This window comes from Neodiprion lecontei, chromosome 4 (assembly GCF_021901455.1).
Source record: "Neodiprion lecontei isolate iyNeoLeco1 chromosome 4, iyNeoLeco1.1, whole genome shotgun sequence".
Taxonomy (NCBI): Eukaryota; Metazoa; Arthropoda; class Insecta; order Hymenoptera; family Diprionidae; genus Neodiprion; species Neodiprion lecontei.
Window position 1 is genome coordinate 33,133,495 of NC_060263.1, and position 24,629 is coordinate 33,158,123.

At 41.9% G+C, this 24,629-nt stretch overlaps 1 protein-coding gene across 1 annotated transcript; it reads left to right on the top strand.

Moving 5' to 3' along the window:
- The first annotated feature begins 9,963 nt into the window (after positions 1-9,963).
- Positions 9,964-15,150, top strand: LOC107220575 (DNA replication licensing factor Mcm2). The gene is made up of 15 exons (XM_015659232.2): positions 9,964-10,117; positions 10,385-10,557; positions 10,644-10,807; positions 10,899-10,981; positions 11,063-11,245; positions 11,383-11,594; positions 11,758-11,950; positions 12,048-12,251; positions 12,398-12,629; positions 12,726-12,976; positions 13,056-13,220; positions 13,558-13,863; positions 14,039-14,221; positions 14,302-14,457; positions 14,552-15,150. The coding sequence occupies exons 1-15, from the start codon at positions 10,112-10,114 to the stop codon at positions 14,678-14,680; spliced, it is 2,640 nt and encodes an 879-aa protein (XP_015514718.1). The 5' UTR covers positions 9,964-10,111; the 3' UTR covers positions 14,681-15,150.
- The last annotated feature ends 9,479 nt before the right edge of the window (positions 15,151-24,629 follow it).

Here is a 24,629-nt window from a genome sequence, read left to right on the forward strand (position 1 = left end):
TTGCTCGCAGCGGATTGGGACTGCGCCCAATCGATTCCTGTTGCAAAGTTACGTCGGAATGGTGCCAGAAATAATCTATTCCAACACTATCCAAAATCGCGAAAATTTTCGTCAAGAAGACAAAGGGGTTAGCCTTACTTATTTTTTGGGCGAAAAATTTTTGGTCTTAGATTTGATTTCTATGACCAATTGGACCCCCAGGAACTCAGAAAACGCAGCGAAAACAGCGTGGGATCAACAGGAAAGAAATCACGAAGGAAAAAGCACCTGCTGAAAAATGTCGAAATCTGAGGTTCTGGTTTTTTGGCTGTAACTTTTTATCCGCTGCTCGCAGCGTATCGGGACTGCGCTAAATCGATTCGTCTCGCAAAATTGCGTCCGAACAGTGCCAGAAAAAATTTATTCCAGCACTTTTCAAATATTAATCCTCACGTAATATTTTTGATATGTTCTGATACTGAAAATATTTATTGCTATTTCAGGTACAACTTGAGGTGGTTATCGGTGGTTGTTCGAGGTGGTTAGCGATTGTTGGAGGTGGTCGGGGGTGGACGAGGAGGAGGACGAACTGAACTGAGTCTCAAAGCCCTGTTGACATAAAAGCAGCTATTCGATAGAAATTATAGTTTATAGTTTACACAGCCCATTGCATGATATTTCATTACAAATACATACGTTTCAATGTATTTAGGAATAATTTATCAAATATACGATAAAATTGATGCACCGGATCATCGTCGACTTTAACTTTTGAAATGTCCTACCATTTTCGAACACCTCCTACCTCCCCCTGCCACCTCCGACCATCAATGGCCACTTTCGACCACCCCCTATCACCTTTTGCCAGCGCCGACCACCTCCTAACATTTCCGAACACCTCCGACCATCCTATTTAGCTATATTACCAGATTAGCTATGATATGAAAAGAGAAGAATTATTCATTTCGAAATGGGATTCTATTCGACGCGCGCTCGATGTATTCCATAACATTAGTATTCATAATTATTCCAACAACTTTTCATTTGCTCTCTCGATCTTGAATTTTCATAGGCATAGAATCGAAACGTTGTTTTAGCTGGTCGCAAGTGAAGTATCTGCGTTGGGTGGAGGAGCAGAATTGTTTTTCGAAAAGTATTCGGATGGAAAAAAATTCAGAGTAACTGTAATACATCACGGATGCGCTAATTTTGAACGAGATGAAATGGATGCTTCGTATATGAGACGGTATTTAACGCTGCGTAGTGGTTTAAAGACCTAGAAAGGTGATAGGGAGAGAAAGAACGACGCTTCTTAACACTTCGAGTGTATTTTAACACACATTTGAAAGATACGAGCGATATTTTTCATCATCCAACTGTCGCAGAACGGCAGCGTTATTAGCCGACCCGTTCACTGAAGAATATATCTTCAGTCAACGGCTGACCATCGAAGGGCCTGGTCGCTTGAGTCTGGAATCGGCAGGAGAGATAAAGTGTGTATTTCTTGTATGAAATGTGAAAGCTAAAATCATTATACATCATATCATATCATCATACCTCATACATCATACATCATACATCGTACATCATACATCATCATACATAGTATCAAAGTTCGAAATCATAGTTTGGATGTCGGACGTTCAGAAAGTGACGTCACCAATTCAAAATCAGCTAGCCGAATTCCTCAGTCTGGAAACAACCGCGCAGTAGAGCGGACGGATGAGAGTTGCGCTCCGCAAATTTCGAGTACCGGGTTCTCAACCTCCCGGATCCCGCGCTTCGGGTTCGCTACGTATTTCGAGTACCGGGTTCTCAACCTCCCGGATCCCGCGCTTCGGGTCCGCTACGCGGTGAAACTCGACTTCCAAGATAAGCGCTCCGTGGTTCCTGGTTCACGTTTACAATAAATTACTTCAATTCCTTTTTCGCGCAACCCCAAATTCGGTAGCTGTCAGTCCGCTAATAAAATTTCTCGACTTCCAGGATAAGCGCTCCGTGGTTCCTGGTTCACGTTTACAACAAATTATTTCAATTCGTTTTTCGCGCAACCCCAAATTCGGTAGCTGTCAGTCCGCTAATAAAATTTCTCGACTTCCAGGATAAGCGCTCCGTGGTTCCTGGTTCACGTTTACAACAAATTATTTCAATTCGTTTTTCGCGCAAGCCCAAATTCGGTAGCTGTGAGTCCGCTAATAAAATTTCTCGACTTCCAGGATAAGCGCTCCGTGGTTCCTGGTTCACGTTTACAACAAATTATTTCAATTCCTTTTTCGCGCAACCCCAAATTCGGTAGCTGTCAGTCCGCTAACAAAATTTCTCGACTTCCAGGATAAGCGCTCCGTGGTTCCTGGTTCACGTTTACAACAAATTATTTCAATTCGTTTTTCGCGCAACCCCAAATTCGGTAGCTGTCAGTCCGCTAATAAAATTTCTCGACTTCCAGGATAAGCGCTCCGTGGTTTCTGGTTCACGTTTACAACAAATTATTTCAATTCGTTTTTCGCGCAACCCCAAATTCGGTAGCTGTCAGTCCGCTAATAAAATTTCTCGACTTCCAGGATAAGCGCTCCGTGGTTCCTGGTTCACGTTTACAACAAATTATTTCAATTCGTTTTTCGCGCAACCCCAAATTCGGTAGCTGTCAGTCCGCTAATAAAATTTCTCGACTTCCAGGATAAGCGCTCCGTGGTTCCTGGTTCACGTTTACAACAAATTATTTCAATTCGTTTTTCGCGCAACCCCAAATTCGGTAGCTGTCAGTCCGCTAATAAAATTTCTCGACTTCCGGGATAAGCGCTCCGTGGTTCTTGGTTCACGTTTACAATAAATTATTTCAATTCCTTTTTCGCGCAACCCCAAATTCGGTAGCTGTCAGTCCGCTAATAAAATTTCTCGACTTCCGGGATAAGCGCTCCGTGGTTCCTGGTTCACGTTTACAACAAATTATTTCAATTCGTTTTTCGCGCAACCCCAAATTCGGTAGCTGTCAGTCCGCTAATAAAATTTCTCGACTTCCAGGATAAGCGCTCCGTGGTTCTTGGTTCACGTTTACAATAAATTATTTCAATTCGTTTTTCGCGCAACCCCAAATTCGGTAGCTGTCAGTCCGCTAATAAAATTTCTCGACTTCCAGGATAAGCGCTCCGTGGTTCCTGGTTCACGTTTACAACAAATTATTTCAATTCCTTTTTCGCGCAACCCCAAATTCGGTAGCTGTCAGTCCGCTAATAAAATTTCTCGACTTCCAGGATAAGCGCTCCGTGGTTCTTGGTTCACGTTTACAATAAATTATTTCAATTCCTTTTTCGCGCAACCCCAAATTCGGTAGCTGTCAGTCCGCTAATAAAATTTCTCGACTTCCAGGATAAGCGCTCCGTGGTTCCTGGTTCACGTTTACAACAAATTATTTCAATTCGTTTTTCGCGCAACCCCAAATTCGGTAGCTGTCAGTCCGCTAATAAAATTTCTCGACTTCCAGGATAAGCGCTCCGTGGTTCCTGGTTCACGTTTACAACAAATTATTTCAATTCCTTTTTCGCGCAACCCCAAATTCGGTAGCTGTCAGTCCGCTAATAAAATTTCTCGACTTCCAGGATAAGCGCTCCGTGGTTCTTGGTTCACGTTTACAATAAATTATTTCAATTCCTTTTTCGCGCAACCCCAAATTCGGTAGCTGTCAGTCCGCTAATAAAATTTCTCGACTTCCAGGATAAGCGCTCCGTGGTTCCTGGTTCACGTTTACAACAAATTATTTCAATTCGTTTTTCGCGCAACCCCAAATTCGGTAGCTGTCAGTCCGCTAATAAAATTTCTCGACTTCCAGGATAAGCGCTCCGTGGTTCCTGGTTCACGTTTACAACAAATTATTTCAATTCCTTTTTCGCGCAACCCCAAATTCGGTAGCTGTCAGTCCGCTAACACAATTTCTCGACTTCCAGGATAAGGTTGCTGGGTGAGTAAAACACTTTTATAATATTTGATGGCAATTGTAATTATATTTCATCTGAAATATTACAAACTTGTCACGTTTACAATAAATTATTTCAATTCATTTTTCGTGCAATCACATATTCAGTAGTTATGAATAATATTGTACAATTTATTATATTATTAATTAATTGATTAATTACATTAATCCTTACACAATATTTTTGATGTGTTCCTATACTAAAAATATTCATTACTATTCCAGGTATTACCCGAGGTGGTCGGAGGTGGACGAGGAGGAGGACGAGCTGGACGAGGAGGAGGACCAGGTGGACGAGGAGGAGGACGAGGTGGACGAGGAGGAGGCGGGGTGGGTCGTGGGAGAGGACCTCTCCTCTCCTCAGAGGAGGGGAGGGGGAGGGGCAGGGAAGGGGGAGAGGTGGGCGGGCAGGGGGATGGGAAGGGGCGGGGAGGGGAGGGGGCGGGGAGGGGGCGGGGAGGGGGCGGGAGGGAGGGAGGGAGGGCGGGCGGACGGGCGGGCGGGCGGGAGGGAGCGAGGGAGGGAGGGAGGGAGGGAGGGAGGGCGGGAGGGAGGGAAGGAGGGAGTGGACGATGGATGTCAGTGCAAGTCCCCCACACGCCCACCCGCCCGCCCGGCCCTTCCTTCTGCCTCCCTCCCTCCCGCCCTCCCTCCCTTCCTCCCGCCCACCCGCCCTCCCTCTCCCCCCCTCCCCCCTTCCCTTCCCTTCCCTTCCCTTCCCTTCCCTTCCCTTCCCTTCCCTTCCCTTCCCTTCCCTTCCCTTCCCTTCCCTCCCCGCCCCCTCCCCTTCCCTTCCCTTCCCTTCCCTGCCCTTCCCTTCCCTTCCCTTCCCGTCCCTACCCCCTCCCCGCCCGCCTCTCCCCCTTCCCTGCTCCTCCCCCTCCCCTCCTCTGAGGAGAGGAGAGGTCCTCTCCCACGACCCACCCCGCCTCCTCCTCGTCCACCTCGTCCTCCTCCTCGTCCACCTGGTCCTCTTCCTCGTCCAGCTCGTCCTCCTCCTCGTCCACCTCCGACCACCTCGGGTAATACCTGGAATAGTAATGAATATTTTTAGTATAGGAATACATCAAAAATATTGTGTAAGGATTAATGTAATTAATCAATTAATTAATAATATAATAAATTGTACAAGATTATTCATAGCTGCTGAATATGTGCTTGCACGAAAAATGAATTGAAATAATTTATTGTAAACGTGACAAGTTTGTAATATTTCAGATGAAATATAATTACAGTTGCCATCAAATATTATAAAAGTGTTTTACTCACCCAGCACAAATCCTCGTCCTCCTCGTCCTCCTCCTCGTCCACCTCCGACCACCTTCAACCACCTCAGGTTATACCTTGAATAGTAATAAATATTTTCAGTATAAGAATACAGCGAAAATATTGTGTAAGGATTAATATAATTGATTAATTGATTAAATAATTAATTAATAATATAATAAATTGTATAAGCTTATTCGTAGCAACTGAATTTGTGCTTGCACGAAAAATGAATTGAAATAATTTATTGTAAAGGTGACAAGTTTGTAGTATTTCAGATGAAATATAATTACAATTGCCATCAAATATTATAAGAATATTAATTAATTAATTCATAATATAATAAATTGTATAAGATTATTCATAGCTACTAAATATGTGCTTGCACGAAAAATGAATTGAAATAATTTATTGTAAACGTGACAATTTTGTAATATTTCAGATGAAATATAATTACAATTGCCATGAAATATTATAAACGTGTTTTACTCACCGAGCACAAATCCTCGTCCCCCTCCTCCTGAATCACCGAGATTACCCGCAACCACCCCTAACTACCTCCAACGAAAACCGCCAACCACCTCGAGTTATACCTCGAATACTAATAAATATTTTCAGCGTGAGAACAAATCAAAAATAATGTGTAAGGTTTGATATAATTTTTTTATCGACATATTTTACCGAAAAGATTATGAGAAGATTGTAAAGTTATAGGAATTTTATTAGCGCACTGACAGCTACTGAATTTGGGCTTGCGCGAAAAACGAATTGAAATTATTTATTGTAAACGTGAACCAGGAACCACGGAGCGCTTATCCTGGAAGTCGAGAAATTTTATTAGCGGACTGACAGCTACCGAATTTGGGGTTGCGCGAAAAACGAATTGAAATAATTTGTTGTAAACGTGAACCAGGAACCACGGAGCGCTTATCCCGGAAGTCGAGAAATTTTATTAGCGGACTCACAGCTACCGAATTTGGGCTTGCGCGAAAAACGAATTGAAATAATTTGTTGTAAACGTGAACCAGGAACCACGGAGCGCTTATCCCGGAAGTCGAGAAATTTTATTAGCGGACTGACAGCTACCGAATTTGGGGTTGCGCGAAAAAGGAATTGAAATAATTTATTGTAAACGTGAACCAAGAACCACGGAGCGCTTATCCTGGAAGTCGAGAAATTTTATTAGCGGACTGACAGCTACCGAATTTGGGGTTGCGCGAAAAACGAATTGAAATAATTTGTTGTAAACGTGAACCAGGAACCACGGAGCGCTTATCCTGGAAGTCGAGAAATTGTATTAGCGGACTGACAGCTACCGAATTTGGGGTTGCGCGAAAAACGAATTGAAATAATTTGTTGTAAACGTGAACCAGGAACCACGGAGCGCTTATCCTGGAAGTCGAGAAATTTTATTAGCGGACTGACAGCTACCGAATTTGGGGTTGCGCGAAAAAGGAATTGAAGTAATTTATTGTAAACGTGAACCAGGAACCACGGAGCGCTTATCTTGGAAGTCGAGTTTCACCGCGTAGCGGACCCGAAGCGCGGGATCCGGGAGGTTGAGAACCCGGTACTCGAAATTTGCGGAGCGCAACTCTCATCCGTCCGCTCTACTGCGCGGTTGTTTCCAGACTGAGGAATTCGGCTAGCTGATTTTGAATTGGTGACGTCACTTTCTGAACGTCCGACATCCAAACTATGATTTCGAACTTTGATACTATGTATGATGATGTATGATGTACGATGTATGATGTATGATGTATGAGGTATGATGATATGATATGATGTATAATGATTTTAGCTTTCACATTTCATACAAGAAATACACACTTTATCTCTCCTGCCGATTCCAGACTCAAGCGACCAGGCCCTTCGATGGTCAGCCGTTGACTGAAGATATATTCTTCAGTGAACGGGTCGGCTAATAACGCTGCCGTTCTGCGACAGTTGGATGATGAAAAATATCGCTCGTATCTTTCAAATGTGTGTTAAAATACACTCGAAGTGTTAAGAAGCGTCGTTCTTTCTCTCCCTATCACCTTTCTAGGTCTTTAAACCACTACGCAGCGTTAAATACCGTCTCATATACGAAGCATCCATTTCATCTCGTTCAAAATTAGCGCATCCGTGATGTATTACAGTTACTCTGAATTTTTTTCCATCCGAATACTTTTCGAAAAACAATTCTGCTCCTCCACCCAACGCAGATACTTCACTTGCGACCAGCTAAAACAACGTTTCGATTCTATGCCTATGAAAATTCAAGATCGAGAGAGCAAATGAAAAGTTGTTGGAATAATTATGAATACTAATGTTATGGAATACATCGAGCGCGCGTCGAATAGAATCCCATTTCGAAATGAATAATTCTTCTCTTTTCATATCATAGCTAATCTGGTAATATAGCTAAATAGGATGGTCGGAGGTGTTCGGAAATGTTAGGAGGTGGTCGGCGCTGGCAAAAGGTGATAGGGGGTGGTCGAAAGTGGCCATTGATGGTCGGAGGTGGCAGGGGGAGGTAGGAGGTGTTCGAAAATGGTAGGACATTTCAAAAGTTAAAGTCGACGATGATCCGGTGCATCAATTTTATCGTATATTTGATAAATTATTCCTAAATACATTGAAACGTATGTATTTGTAATGAAATATCATGCAATGGGCTGTGTAAACTATAAACTATAATTTCTATCGAATAGCTGCTTTTATGTCAACAGGGCTTTGAGACTCAGTTCAGTTCGTCCTCCTCCTCGTCCACCCCCGACCACCTCCAACAATCGCTAACCACCTCGAACAACCACCGATAACCACCTCAAGTTGTACCTGAAATAGCAATAAATATTTTCAGTATCAGAACATATCAAAAATATTGTGTAAGGATTAATATAATTTTTTTATTGACACGTTATACCAAGAAGATTGAGAAAATTATAAAAAATGAAAGAAATTTTGTTAGCGCATTGATAGCTACTGAATTTAGGCCTGCGCGAATAACGACCTAAAATAATTCATTAAAAACATGACAAGTGTCAAAATTTTTAGATAAAATATAAATACAATTGCCATTAAATGTTATAAAAGTGTTTTTTTCACTGTGCAGAAATCCTCGTCCTCCTCGTCCACCTTGTTCTCCTCGTCCTCCTTGTCTTGCTCCTCCTCGTCTACCTCGATCAGCCGCAACCACCCCTAACCACGTCCGACCACCTCCAACCACCGCCAACCACCTCCAACAACCACCGTTAACCACGTTGGGTTATACCACGAATACTAATAAATATTTTCAGTATTAGAACACATCAAAAATATTGTGTAAGGATTAATATAATTTTTTTATTGATACACTATGCCAACAATATTATGAGAAAGTTATAACAAATTATAGAAACTATATTAGCGCATTGACATCTACTGAACTTGGGCTTGCGCGAAAAATGAATTGAAATAATTTATTGTGAAGATGACAAGTTTACGAAATTTTAGATGAAATATAATTACAATTGCCATTAAATATTATAAAAATATTATACTTACCGTGCACAAATCCAACGACCGCAAACCAGCTTAAATCACCTCCTCCTTCTTGTTCTCCCCGTCTTGCTCAACCTCCTCGTCCTCCTCATCCTCTCCCTGAAGTCGAGTTACACCGGCTAACGGACCTGGAGCGCATGAACCACGGAGCGCCCGTCCTGGATGTCAAGTTTCACCAGGTAGTTGACCTTGAGCACAGAAACTACGGAGCGCGTGTCCCTGAAGTCGAGTTTCACCAGGTAGCGGACCTGGAGCACAGGGACCACGGAGCACTTGTCCCGGAAGTCGAGTTTCACCAGGTAGCGGACCTCGAGCGCAGAAACTACGGAGCGCTTATCCTGGAAGTCTAGTTTCACCAGGTAGCCGACCTGGAGTGCAGAAATTACGGAGCGCGTGTCCTGGAACTCGAGTAGCATCAGAAAGTGGACCCGGAGCGCAGGAACCACGGAGCGCTTGTCCCGGAAGACGAGTTTCACCAGGTAGCGGACCTCGAGCGCAGAAACTACGGAGCGCTTATCCTGGAAGTCTAATTTCACCAGGTAGCCGACCTGGAGTGCAGAAATTACGGAGCGCGTGTCCTGGAACTCGAGTAGCACCAGAAAGTGGACCCGGAGCGTAGGATCCAGGAGGTAGAGAACCCGGTACTCGAAATCTGCGGAGCGCGATTCTTATACGTCCTCTCTACTGCGCGGTTGTTTCCGGACTGAGGAATTCGGCTATCAGATTTTCGTTGTCTATGATTACTATAAATGGATGACGTCAACAGCAAAAAAATTTTGGGTGACGTCACTTTCTGAACATTCGAACATCCGGACATCCAAATTCTGGTTTCGAACTCTAATACTATGTATGATGTATGATGTATGATATGACATGATGTGTAATGATTTCAGTTTTTACATTTCGGACAAGAAATACGCACTTCATCTTTCCTGCCGATTCCAAACTTAAGCGGCTAGGCCCTTCGATGGTCAGCCTTTGAATGAAGATAAATTCTTCAGTTAACGACTTCTTTTACCGGCGTGGTCAGTTGTTACTTGGTTGATAATACGTGAAACTGCTATTATCCTCAAACCCACCCAGACCCGTCAGACTGTCACGAAAAATGACCCAGGGCTGTGTATCTTTACATATCTTTAGTCAACGCTTGAGACTGAAGTGGGATAGAAGCACGAGGTTCATATCTATGTCATGTATCTATTCTTCGTTGTAAGTTCCAAGGTTTGCCGCCAAATTGTGTAACTGTTGTATACACACACCACGCGTCAAATCGGACCGTAGTTGGTTTTTGTTGTGTGTACAACATAAGTAGTTTGATTTTGTTCCGAGAATATACTCTTACCGAATATATCGTTTTAACAACGTCATATAATGTCGGTAAGTGGTTTATCCCATCGGTATTGTTTTCCTGACGTATTGTTGTGTATGTACATCTAGCCTGTGTTTAACCAAACAAAACCTCAGAACAAACGTTTGTTCCACATGAAATATATCGTCTATTGCATTGTTGAAGATATAATTGTTTATAGTATGTTTGGAAATGACTTGGCAAATTTTTCTGTTTTTTTTTTCACTAAGTCAAAGACCTAAACTCACAAGCACAACTGTTTGTATGCAAATTGCATTGATTATTTATAATAACAGAGTCAGGCAAGTTCCCCGGTGCCTTCCGGGAGACGAGATCAGCTTACATCACCGCCTCACGAAATGGAAGAACCTTTTGAAGATGAAGGCAATTTGCTCGGAGCTGATACAGATAACGAAATGATCGAGGAAGAAGAAGATGGTGAAGAATTATTTGGCGATAACATGGAGGCGTGAGTGGTGTATTGAGACTAAAACATGCTAATGTATGAAACATGTGAGAGTCTTAATTTTCAATTAAATACTCTTCTTCATATAGTGATTATCGCCCAATGCCTGCCTTGGATCGTTATGATCCAAAAATCGTCGATGACGAAGACTATTCTGAAATATCCCAAGGGGACCGAGCGGCTGCAGAAAGAGAAATGCGCAAGCGAGATCGTGAAGCTGGAATTATCAGAGATGATAGAGATCTTCTTTATGGTAAAATTACATTAATTCATAAGTGAAAGTAGGTGATGATGTGTATAACATCTAAACATACAACTTTATTTTCTATTCTACAACTTATTAGATGAAAGCGATGATGACGAAGTACCCAAACAAAAGCGTCGAATGGCTGAAAAAGCAGCTGCTGGTGAAATTGAAGATTCAGAGGTACAGAAATTCAACAGAATTATTACTAAATTAATTTCTGATACATTTTTTCTAATGATTAGCATTCAATTTTGATTGTAGATGATCGAATCCATTGAGAATTTAGAAGACACGAAAGGTCACACTATCAAAGAGTGGGTTATGATGTTGGGACCACGTACTGAAATTGCTAACAGATTCAAGAGTTTCCTAAGAACACACGTCAATGCCAAAGGACATCACATGTACAAGGAGCGCATACGCCGAATGTGTGAAAGTAATCAGGTAACACGATATATCATACATTTTTTAAAACTAATGATAATCTCTTACAAAGATCACGTAGAGAAGCATATTCTAGCAAGTTCTTATCTTACTACAATATGCCTTTTGGCGATATACAATAATTTTTTATGCTACAGTCTAGTTTTGTTGTGGAGTTCCCTATTCTCGCTGGAAAGGAACATGTGTTGGCATACTTTCTACCCGAAGCTCCTGTGCAAATGTTAGAAATATTTGATGAAGTAGCTAAGGACCTGGTTCTAACTATTTTTCCTAGTTATGAGAGAGTTTCCACTGAAATCCATGTCAGGATATCAGAATTGCCGCTCATTGAAGAATTGCGAACATTCAGGTAAATATACATGAATTCAGACTTGGGAGAAGTAAATATATAAATTATAATTACATTGCGTTAATCATGTGAAATTGTATAACGACACTTGGTACCAATATCTTCAAGTTGATGTGGTATATTCACATCGTAATTGTAACGTCCAAGTGCCATTGTGTTTCAGAAAGTTACATTTGAACCAGTTGGTGAGGACGTTGGGCGTTGTCACTGCCACAACGGGAGTTTTACCACAGTTGTCAGTTGTTAAATATGATTGTAAAAAGTGTGGATACGTCCTTGGCCCGTTCACGCAAATGCAAAGTCAAGAAGTTGATCCTGGCTCTTGTCCTGAGTGTCAAAGCAGTGGACCCTTCACCGTAATTATGTTGAAAATCATTTACAGTAATTTTTTAGCAGATTTGTATTAAAATTTAGCTGAACATACTTCAATATCACGTTATTTATTGTTTTCAGATTAATATGGAGCAAACGGTTTATCGAAATTATCAAAAGGTAACAATACAAGAGTCTCCAGGTAGAATTCCAGCCGGGAGAATACCTCGCAGTAAGGACTGCATCCTGCTTGCCGATCTCTGTGATCGATGTAAGCCTGGAGATGAAGTTGACGTGACTGCCATTTATAGTAATAATTATGACGGTTCTCTGAATACTGAACAGGTAAATTATACTTTTATGTGCACAAATGTAGCGTGATTACATTGTAAAATGTATATGTCAAAATCTGTGGCTACTAGTTTTACTTAAAATAAATGTCAATTATAAACTCGTTGTATTCTCTTAACAATTTAATGTATTTATTATAGGGCTTTCCTGTATTTTCAACGGTATTGTTAGCCAATCATCTTGTTGTAAAGGATTGCAAAGAAATTGTTCAATCATTAACTGATGAGGATGTTTCCAGTATTTTGGCCTTAAGCAAAGATCATCGGGTAGCTGACCGTATCATAGCTAGTATTGCACCATCCATCTATGGCCACGAATTCATAAAGCGAGCGCTAGCACTTGCTTTATTCGGTGGAGAATCAAAAAATCCCGGTACGCCATATTGAAGAATATGATATACAAGAATTTATTATGTTTCCAAAAGAGTTACATGCTTGATTGATATATTGAAATATTTTTTGCAATTAGGCCAGAAGCACAAAGTGAGAGGTGATATAAACGTTTTGCTTTGTGGAGACCCAGGAACAGCGAAATCACAGTTCTTAAAATACACCGAAAAAATTGCACCCAGAGCTGTATTCACAACAGGTCAGGGCGCTTCTGCAGTGGGTCTTACTGCATATGTAAGCCGTTCACACACCACGCGAGAATGGACGTTAGAAGCTGGTGCTTTGGTTCTTGCAGATCAGGGTGTTTGCCTTATAGACGAGTTTGACAAAGTTAGTAAATACGATCTTATGATCGTTCGAAATCAGTGTGAAAAATATTGACGTACATCAATCTTGACTGTATATGTAGATGAACGACCAGGATAGAACATCTATACACGAAGCAATGGAACAGCAAAGTATTTCTATTTCAAAAGCTGGAATCGTCACTTCTCTACAAGCCAGATGCTCTGTTATAGCAGCCTCGAATCCAATTGGTGGACGATACGATGCCAGCATGACTTTTTCAGAAAACGTAAGGTGCATAGTTTCTGCATGAATAAATTTTAAATTTCCTCAGTTCAAATTTAGGCAAGTAGTACTGATAGTTCCTGACTGGTAGTACTTTTTGCAAATCTGTTGCCTAAACAATGTTAAGGTACTTAAAAATGTATTGAAGTAGTCCTGATTTTTCAAGGGATACGCCCGATGCCAAAAAAAAAAAACCAGCTAGGGGATTGAGGCAAACATTAATTTGATATTTTTGAATCTCGTTAATTATAGAGCTGAAAAACAGTAGTATATTTTTTGTCGTAGGTAAAATATTAAGTATAAGAGTTCTTATTCCTGGTAATTTTTGAACATTGTTACAGGTAAATTTGTCGGAGCCGATTCTCTCCCGATTCGATATTCTGTGTGTAGTGCGGGATGAAGTAGATCCAATGCAAGATCGGCATTTGGCTAAGTTCGTTATTGCTTCGCACATTAAACATCATCCTAATAATGCGAATAGAACAGTTCCACCTAGTCTTGAGGAAAATCATACGAATTTGTCCATTCCACAAGATCTCCTGAAGAAATATATTGTGTATGCGAGACAAAACATCCATCCTAAACTTACTAATATGGATCAAGATAAGGTGGCAAAAATGTACAGTCAATTGAGACAGGAGAGTTTAGTGAGTGGCACAACTACTAAGTAAATTTAATCGATAAGATTTTTCTATAATAGACCATTTCACTAGAAACTGTCATGTGTTGAACATAGATGTTAGAGTGGCTGCTCGGTTTGGGCGACATTTTTTCTTGTTTTCTTGTGCTGTGAATTTTGACTCTCTCTATTTTTATGGCCAGGCAACAGGAAGCCTTCCAATTACGGTTCGTCATATTGAAAGTATGATACGAATGGCAGAAGCAAGTGCTAAAATGCATCTCAGGGATCATGTGCGAGAAGAAGACGTAAATCTTGCTATCAGAATGATGCTTGAGAGCTTCGTAGATACACAGAAATATTCTGTTATGAAATCTATGCGACAAGTGAGTAGCATGATATGTTGTAAAGTCTATGCACATAGACTATTCATGTCGCTATCAAAAACACATCAACTTTGTTACAGACTTTCCAGAAATATCTTTCATACAAAAAAGATCACAGCGAGTTGCTGTATTACATTCTTCGTCAAATAACTTTGGATACATTGACATTCAAGAGAGCGTTCCAAGGTGGACCAGTTACAACCATTGAAATTTCTGAAAAAGATTTAATGGATAAGGTAAATTATTGATTTACAACTGTTACTTTTATACATCCACACGGTTTTTCTTAATATGAATTGTTGTGTTAAATCTTTCGAATTGTCTTTACAGGCTAAGCAGATAGATATTCATAATCTACACCCATTCTACGAGAGCGACATATTCAAATCAAACAACTTCGTTTATGATCCCAAAAGAAAAGTGATAGTACAAACTATGCCTGATGTATCTAATGACTGAAGAAAACGATAACACGAGATAAGTGAAGTGGCGTTAAAGACTACTGTTTCCAGGTGAAAATAAAAACTCATTGTGTGCCTTTTACAACCGTATGTTAAGTGAAGTTTTGTTACTTCCTTGAATCCAGTAATTGTTAAATTCGAGGGATTATTCGAATTCAGTTTCTGTTGATTATAACTGTAAACCTACCGCATGTATTTTGTACATGTGATAACAAATATGGCTCCTTAAAGCAAGACGTGTCTGATTTGAAAAGACTAGTAATAACTAACTATCAGTCAAAGTCGAAGAGTTTCAACTGTATGTCGAAGATACGACCAGTAGGTATTTCTTCTTTCTATGGTTTATGTACTAAAATTTTACGGCAGGACATGTTTGTGCACGGTCTCAAATCACTACGCTCAGCGCTTTAAGAGTAACAACAAAGATTAAAAATAAATTCCGTTCTCTCGTAGCTGCTTATCCCACGATGTTCTCGATGTTGTTCTTACTTTCCTGACCGTCCAATTAGTTAGTAAAGATTCCTACCATTCAATCCGGTGACAAAACGGTTCTGCTTCTCAAAATCGTAAATGAACCACCGTGAAGCCAGTTGTATTTTTTCCGTCTTTCGTGCGATTTTAGAAAACGCTAGAATAAATTTACTTAGATACAATATTTCGTCATCGCAGTCGAAATGGATTAGTTATTCATCTTCTGACACTCGCTCTCAAAGCCATTTTCCACTATTATCCCAATAGTTGGTTAAATCTTTGTATCGGTAGTGAGTGGGTACATGCTGGCCACATATTGCAGCAATTATAATACCGAATAAGACTTGGCTTTCGGGATGGAGTAGCGTTGGGGAACGATTTGTTGCCGACGTTTCGCGAACATTGCAGCTTAATTTATCAGGACGAGGGGTAACCTGATACTGAGTAAGTGTAATACCGAAAATGAAATTATGACCAAACAAAATTCGTTCCTATAATGCACTTCCCCCCAGTGCGTGGTTTATACTTCTACTCCCGCTTAATTAAGTGACCTGAGTTGAAAAGTGGCACCTTAGGCCCGCCCCACTGGTATGAAAAACGGCCATATTCATGCCTGTGTTATATAAAACATATTACATTTGTATGTTGTGTGATTCGATATTTTTATCCTCTAGTCTTCAACGTATACGTGATACAACAACGATATACAAATAAACTGCAGCTGTGTCCAACTCTTTTTGTTTAGGTTCAGCTCGATGCTCACACCGGCCGCAGTATATCCTCAAGATTTCGAAAATATCAGGCAGGGCGTGCGATAAAATGCTTTTCCCCCATGGTCAGCGAGTCGAACAATGACTAACAGCGGGTTCTACCCCTTGTCTTTTCCTCCTCCCACGTTTCTGCGTGACGTGCTTATTTCTTGCTCTGTTCCGCCGTGAAAGATAGGAATAGAATCGTTGCCCGCTGTTCCGCGTGCAGGAGTGGGGAATTGCAAAATAAATGCAAGGTGTCGTTCTCGTTCGAAAGTAGGTAAAGCGGTGTGTAGGGAATGAAGTTCAACGCGCGGTCGCTGGTGGGCACCAGTAGAGCCGCAACTCGTAGAGGTCATTTCAATTTTCAGACACAAGTAATTACGCGAATAGATAGCTAGGCAACTACAGCGTGGGTATCGGTCACGATCGAGTGAGATTCAGTGTGACGGGTTCGCCAATGAGCCCAAGGCACAGGTGCAGCATTCATCTCCATATAAACAACCACCTGTTGGTCATCCGTGATCCTCTGACTCGGCATCATACGCGGTCTGCCGCAAATCGTGTCGCAATAATGCATCTGCAGGAAGGTTTCCGTCAACGAAATTCAGTCTAACCGGGATATCGTGAAAATAAAAGACCCACTCTTTGCGGCAATGCAGAATCCTATCTCAATTGACAAAGCAATGACTACAATCTATGACGCTATGCGCGCAGAGGATCGATTAGCTGATCGATTTGCATTTAAGCGTAACTAATTTAATGCAGGGCACGGATGCATATATGCAAAGCTAAATCCCTACGGCCAGCAAACGGCGGGGTTTCACTGCCGTTCATTTGCCGTTTGCACCCAGAGGATATTTCCAATTTGCATCTCAATACCTCGCATTGAAATTGGCCATACGACACGCCGCATAGCCAGTCACTATCTACTTTCTGTACGATGTATAATTTTTCCGATATCTCAGCTCACGCAGTCTGCAAGTTCTATCGCCTGAGATTGTTGAATAAAAGAAATAATCGCCTCTCGAGAGTGCGATGATGATTCGAAATTGAACACTGTCACGGATAATGGAATAAATTATACCGCGTGGGAATAGTTTGCGTCGCAACGACTATCCGAGTATCTTAAGAGTGACAGGACAAGGTGTGACGTATGCCGCGACTTGAAAGGTTGAGTCTTAAATTAAGACAATCCCCAAGTGTGCGGAGGTGTCGATAATGAACCTGGGAGTTAATTAGCCAGAGAGGTGAAGCGATAGGCGCCGCGTCGTGGAATACTGATTCCACGTCCGCTACCCTATCCAGCCGCAACCTGACTGAAACGTCACGTAATTTACACTGCATAGTCGCTGTTCGCTTATGCTTGCGATACTTGTTATCCAGCCAATTAACAATGAAGGCCTAGCCTTCATTCTGCCCCCCCCCCCCCCACCCCCCCCCGCCAACACACCTGACCGAATATTCCCCCGCCCAGCCAAGATCAAGATGAGCAATTGATCCGCGAAAGTTATTTTCCAATTCCCAGAGTCTAGCCCGAAATATTAGGAATAATCGTCGAATCTATTTCACATAATTAACTTCGAAAATTTGCTATGAAAATTTTTCCTGATCCGCAAAGGGAAGGACGATTCCAGTGCGCGCTTTCGGCATCGCGAAGATGGCCTTCGGTCTTGCTTGGGACGTGCGATTGTATTTGGCACGACACAGAGGGCGAAGGACGGCCGGGTCAATCTACCGGACATCTGCGGACGCCGTCGGAGAGTGCTTCCATTACACTGGGCGGTGGTCCCTCATTATATCGAGGGTAGAGGAGCCCAGTCCACGGCACAGATCTGATAGCCACACGATTTATGGGGACCCTGATGGTTCATTTAGTGCTGACAACGAGAACAGGGGCGGTCGAAGATGCGTCTGCGTGTAGGAAAAAGTTGGCTGCATATACCTGCAGCAAGTACCGTAGCCAATCGGAGCTGAAACTGATCAGGCCACAAGTGAATCGGCTCGGATTTTAATAAACTGTCATTTTAAATTGAGTCTGCGGCAGATTTCTTATAAAGAAATGAGACTTTCTTTTGGGGCCTGTCTCCTGTTTTACAATTAGCTGTAAGGAGCAGAGCTGTATATGTATAATGAACGCAAGTACCATATGAATTGTGGAATTCAACGATCTGTTTTACAATTATTGCAAACACAATAATCACTCCGTTTATACGCCTCATTCGGAAAACACACACATGTATATAACGCGCGCTATATTTGACCGGGCGGTGACGTAATTTCTTGCCAATTAGGTAGGTACGAAGTATCTGTTGCTGCAGGTGCATTTAGGTTAGATAATGGTGCCGTTGGAAAGAAGTGTATTCACAAAGTGAAGGGTGCGATAGCACTTTCTGACTGACGTGAATTAAGACATTAGGGTCATCGCGGTAAGTGCTGCCTGCTACCAAAAGTTAATTTTTTAATTGCTTCATTCGGGACGTAGTGAACGGGTTGTCCGATTCTGCATACCAAGTCCACGTTACCTGACGGCGCACTTCATCCTCATAACTTTTTCCTCGCGGGTGGGAACCACGGCGTTTCTACGTAGCCAAAAAATCGGCCTCTCGCTCGATGTCTTCTACAATTTCATGTAAAATACAATGTATGTGTGCTTGGCAGAATTTCAAACCATGAATCATGGGTCTGCTTTTTGCCCGATCGATGATAATAAACTTTTTAACCACGTTCTTTCCTATAATTATCGGGAATTAACACCTTAGGTATCTACGTTTTCCTTATTCCGAACACGATTCTGAATCTAACCTACCATTCAGCGGACAAGAGTAAAAAAGTCTTCACTACAGTACGAGTTTGTTTATTCAACCTGGACGATCTGGCATTCCTGTTAATTGTTATACCGTTCACCGTAATTGTTACATTATTGATGTTAGTGCAATAGTATCGTATACTGTGGGAATACCGCGGTATTTTACAATCTGCTGTATGTACATGATAATTGACATGTGTGGATATGAATTGTTACGGTAAATTGCCCAATCTGAATACACGTGCATATGTCGGAGAACCAAGCGAAACATTTATATTTCTCTTTGTTGGGGGCATTTTAAAATTCAACTCAAAGAGTAGGGAATATTCATGAAGAAGAACAATAAAAAATACGAGAAATTAAGAAGCTAGGAAAGACTAACGAACCCGGAATCAAAAATAGTGCTTATGCTTGTTTCTTTAAAATTCTTCCGACAGAAATTTGTTACGTTACTCAGGAACTAGAGATACTTTTCAATTCGCGTCACTTTGAATACTGCGTTCTGTCCTTTCAAGCCTTATGAACATCAAACACTGTCATATACATGGCTCACGTATCAGCTAAAATTGGCATGGATATTTGTTGTTCATGTTACTCCTGTCCCGTATCTGATTTGTATTACGTAAAATTTGATAATACGTTGCACAAGGTACCCACAACTAAGTTATCGACAGGAAGCGCACGCTTCCGGATTAATTGTAGTATTTTCACTTGACAAATATTTCCTGTCTATATTTTGTTCTGAGGAATTTGATCATACGCCCGCAGTGAAATTTCCAAAGAGGCGCATATCTGCGATAATTTTGCGGCTCTGTTCCAGTATTCGAGCGGTCATACAGAGAAATTTAGCATGGCGTACTAACGTGCAGAGATATACATACTTTCACTATATACTCAGAATCATCAAACAGGCGAATGATTACTGTGATTGCTTTTATTGCGATAGTAAAATTCCGCTACTAGCGAGCGCGAAGAGTGAATCGAAAACGTTTGACAAGCGTGAGATAAGTAACAAGAAAACGCAAGTTAGAAGGGTACGCATATAGATGCATAGCATAACATACGGTTTATGTGCGATTATAGAAATAATACTGCTGACCAGATATCCGCAATAACGGAGTTTAAATACCTGTAGTAAATGGCCAATCACTGATATCAGTTTTAACTGTTTTAAGTTACGAGAGACCTCAACGGGCAGTTTATTAAAGTTGAACGCTTTCTAGATTACATTACCTGACATGATTTAATAGCTACGAGAAGCTCACGCGGTTATAGTCCAGGAATGATAACGACATGATTTCCGAGTGGTTCAGTTGGATCAATGGGAGAGAGATTCGCAGACGAAACGAGACTTGGAAAATCAACAAATAAATAAGAAATGCACAAAAAAAGTTGTGCCGCTGTAGCGACTTAGGGCAATATGACCGCCGTGTACGGAAAATCCTGATATTCCCCCACGTAGGTATTGCATAAGGCCTGCGGGTCCGTTTAATTTATTCATGGGTGAAATTGAATCTAATCCAAAGATATCGGAATCGTTGTAAACTTGTACGTTTTATTTAGACATAACGCTCTGCGGACGTTTAATGAAACTTCAGGAAACTACATCGGGAACTAGGAGATAATTACTCGTGAGAATATACTCTTGCAAATTGCGCATATTATAAATTCAGATTGTTAGTTCCCCAGATCATGATTTGATATGAATTGACAGCCGCCGTTAAACGCCTCTAATTCATTAATATACTTGGTATACTAATTATTGATATCTCGTAACCACGTACGCGGAGCAGAGCGATATTACGGTTTAATTAATTTGAATAGTTAGCCGAGCGCGAGTCGCCTCGAAGTAATCAGCTGGGTGCCTATAATCGGGATGTCGGTATTAAAAACAATAAGCGGAAAAAATAAACGTGCCTACGTGAAAGCAGCTTAAGGGGGTGCCCTGGTCGATTTCGACGTTGTCGTATATATCTCCAAATATCGAAGTCCACGTATTTCAAACGCGAAAAAGGGCTTAAGAGCGGCATTCTTTACAAAATTATAAAAGAAAAAACAAAAAAAAAAAACACTACAGTACATTTTCATTTGATGCAGAAATATAAAGAAATAGCACGGATTCTACAAAAGTGCGATAGTAAATTAAATTATTAGCATTCATGCCATTTCTTTAATTCTGCGTGAAATGAAAATGGGTTGGAATGTTTTTGTTCAGAATTAAGTATAGAATGGGGCTGTGACGCCTTTTTTTTTTAAATCGACTAGGGAGTTCCCTTGACATTGCATTGATGCGGATAATGTGCGTTGATGTTTAGCATCGCAAAATCGGACAGGTATACGGTCAATTGAATGGCACTTATATTTTTTTCCACAGTTTCCTTTTACCGGTGAAAAGGAAGGGAGGCTCGTTCGAGAACTTGTTCCGTTACACGTCGTAGCCGTAGCGGAGCGAGAACTGCTACACGTAGAGCAAATAGTCTAGTTTAGAGTGCGGTGAACATAAGACATGTACGTCATACTGTGAGTAAAAGTATTGTAGCGTTGTCGGATTGGGCGCGCGATTCGCTTAACCTTGATTGACTTGGCAAAGGCGCAAAGTAAACACGGCAGGAGTCGGCGCAACGATCTACCTTTCTAACCTGGAGTTAATCGTGCCAGTGAACTGATTCAAGCATTATGCAATTATGTTTACGGTGCAATCTTGCCTTGCTTGTAGAAAATTTGCGGCACTACCGACCAAGCGACACTTTAATTATACCGTTTTGCTCGCTCTTTCGCCGTTCCCAAAGCCCAGTTTTCATCACCCGGTCACCGATTTACGCCCGTGATTTCCGCTCCCATTGTATACGCATATTACAGCTCTTCGTATAACGCGATTCGCAACACTATGAAAACGAATCTGGTTCCTTTTATTTCAGATACAAAGTTACCGATAAACCTCGGTAGTTTGCGGTTAATCTTCAGCTGTCGGGGAAAACGTTAGACACAATGGGTGTATGCACACGTATCGTCATTGGGGTAAGGTAGAATAATTGATAGTAATTACTGTGGCGCGGTGAGTGAAAGAAAAGAAATGTAAATAACCGACAGAGATACGTAAGTACCTTACGGTTTCGTAAAGAAAGTGCGTGCACGCTAAGCGCAAACTGAGAGCACGCACCTTAAGATGCCGTGGGAATCGTGACTCCATTGATCCTAAGTCAGAACCAAACCGTGCATGGCTGCACTCCACATGCCTTTGTAAGCTCTACCGAGAGGTGCCTGGAGAGCATCTGGTGATCGACCAGCAAGGACAGCTATCTTCGCAGCCGGGGAAGCGAATGGAGGCGAAGGTAGTCACCTGCTAACCCTGGTGCTTGTGATCAACGAGAAACTACCAGGACCGTGTTCACCGTAATGATCGGTGTGGTTCGCCGGTCGTCGCGTCCCTCTTTGGCACGGGCAAATATCGGAACCCAGAGGAACCGAGGGATCCTCTGCAAGGTCCTCGACCATGCGCGCTTCCGTTTCGTTTCTCAGGGTGACACAGAGAAGTTTGCCGCTGACGGTGCATAGAGACCTCATTTTCGTATCCGATGATCACGAGCTATCCTAGTGATCAGACGTCAGTAATGACTCGCTGCAGGGTGTTTTGAACCGATGTGAGCGCGGACCTTAAGAGTAAAGTTTGTCGGTCAGTGGGAGCGCTAATGTATAAAATGAGGGTTTTCTCTCCCATAATGGGACGCCGAGTAAGTTGTCGACGGCCCGAAGGCACGCGGACGCAGAGGTCACGAGAGGTGGAGACGGAAGCGGGATGAAAACTCTGCAGCTAGATTTATTATCATCCATCTTTCGTGTAGTTTTCCCGCAGGTGGGTATAGTATATACGACTTTGCGGCAGGAGTTCCATTCCCGGAGAATGGCGACGAGTGGACGAGCGATGCCGATGTCGATGCGGTGCATAGCGTGGAGAATTCCTTCCAGGAGACGGCTTATAACGAGAGTTAATTTATGTATCCCATATGGAAGGTGTCAACCCAGCGGAAGAGGCTGCAAGGGGCAACCTGTAACAACTATGGCTTGTACGCGAGAGTCGCATCGATTAAATATGTCAATGGCACTGAGCGTTTCTAAATGCATAAGTGATCAACGCTCTTGGATTATAACTTTAAGGAAAGCACGCATGGATTTCTATACCTGAATCATTATCCTTGTAGAAGATAAAGAAGCATCGCGATTTCTTTACAAGACTTGAACCTTCACTCCGGTGAACGGCTACGGTTTCACGGGACCCGAGGCTCGTTGTATGCAGGTCGTTTGAGTAATCTGCCGTTGACGAGTTATTGTACAATAAAAAGGATCAGTCTGCCGACGTTCAGACTTCGAACCTACGGGGGTAATAATTTGCAAATGCGAGCGCGCTAGTCATATATTGAAATTTAGTAGACGTAAATTGAACATTCCGTCACACCATAAACGTGTTGGGTAAGATGTATGTACGTCTACGATAGTGAAGTATCCTCCTCTCGCTTTCTTTGTGCACATACCTACCTGTACCGACATCTATTTATATCTGTATCTCGTTGTGGAGTAATATACCTAATAAGTAATGCGCAATGATTAATACATAAGAAAGACCATGGAGCACGTTGTAAAAAAAATTACTCGTTATACCTGAACCCCAATAAATCAGTGGTAAAATTTTGATCACGCAAACTTAATTCCAGGTGTTATCATCGTCGTACATATTCGTTGTTGCAGGTACGTAATTTACTTTTGGAGGGGAACGACGAATAATTGAGTACCGATAAAGCTGACATTAGTGTGGCTAATAAGTGATTTTCCCAATTAACGTGGACGGACCAGTGTGGATACTCGTTTGCGTAAAGGCCAGGAACAAACTGGCTGATTAGAATCATGTTTAATAAACGAATGGCTCATGCCTTGGGTAAATACCGGCATGAAGAACTGAAACCATATAAATCATTTGCCTTCCGGATTTCGCGTATTTTACGATCTGTGAGAAGGACTCGGTTCACGTATAACGTATAAGTATTATTTCGGCAATCTTTTTGGCGTTTCATCTGCAGTAGCTCGATACCTCTATACACAATTATTACTCGCTTGGTATCGCTGAAGGCATCGCGGGCTGAATCTTTTTACCCGAGGCCACGACAGCGAAATGGATAGTAACACGATTCTATCGATCGGGATTAAACAACCTTATACTCGTACTTGAGAATATCCCCTAGTTGCGTTACATCGCGGGTAAGGCACGATTCTAGTATTTAAAGAGTCGAGGATACGTACGTCGTTCAGGTATACGCGACATACATTTGTTACAGGAGAGGAGTTCGCCGCCGATGCGCGATGCGGCGGTGTTTCGTCTGGTGCAGGGGATAGGTACCTTATAGGAAGTGGTGGTGCTTGTCGGCAAATGCTTCAGGTGAAATGCGACTGCAGCTTCTTTTACGAGAGGTTTCCTCGGGCAGCTGCGATATCTAAAATCTAATGCATAGATTCATCGTAAGCAAGACGTTCCCGATTCCAAGGTTTCTCGAGACGAGACAAACAAGTTGGAATAACGAGGGAAAAAGTACGAAGAGAGACGAGTAAAAAATTGACCTTAGCCTGGCATTAATCTGGGATCATCTCCACTTACGCGACCGTCTCTACCTGCGGTTACTCTGCACTTGCTTTTTTCTAAATCAATATCCGACGGGAAAATTTATTGACGTTCCTACTATATGGATACCGGTGCAATGTTATCTAGGTACATCTGTAATAAGGATCTTGATGAGAAGAAAAATTGTACGAATAAATATGGACTTCCGAGCACGACACCAGACGCCGGCAATCTTGTCAGAGTGCAGAGAAAGAGAGAAGAGGGGCGATTCGCAGGACTTGAATGAATAAAACGCAATCTTCAATTACTA

Bases quoted from the DNA above. Each gene is read 5' to 3' on its own strand.
- LOC107220575 (XM_015659232.2), top strand. The intron at 11,951-12,047 runs GTAATTATGTTG...TATTGTTTTCAG, and splicing joins AAAGCAGTGGACCCTTCACC to ATTAATATGGAGCAAACGGT. The intron at 12,630-12,725 runs GTACGCCATATT...TTTTGCAATTAG, and splicing joins TGGAGAATCAAAAAATCCCG to GCCAGAAGCACAAAGTGAGA.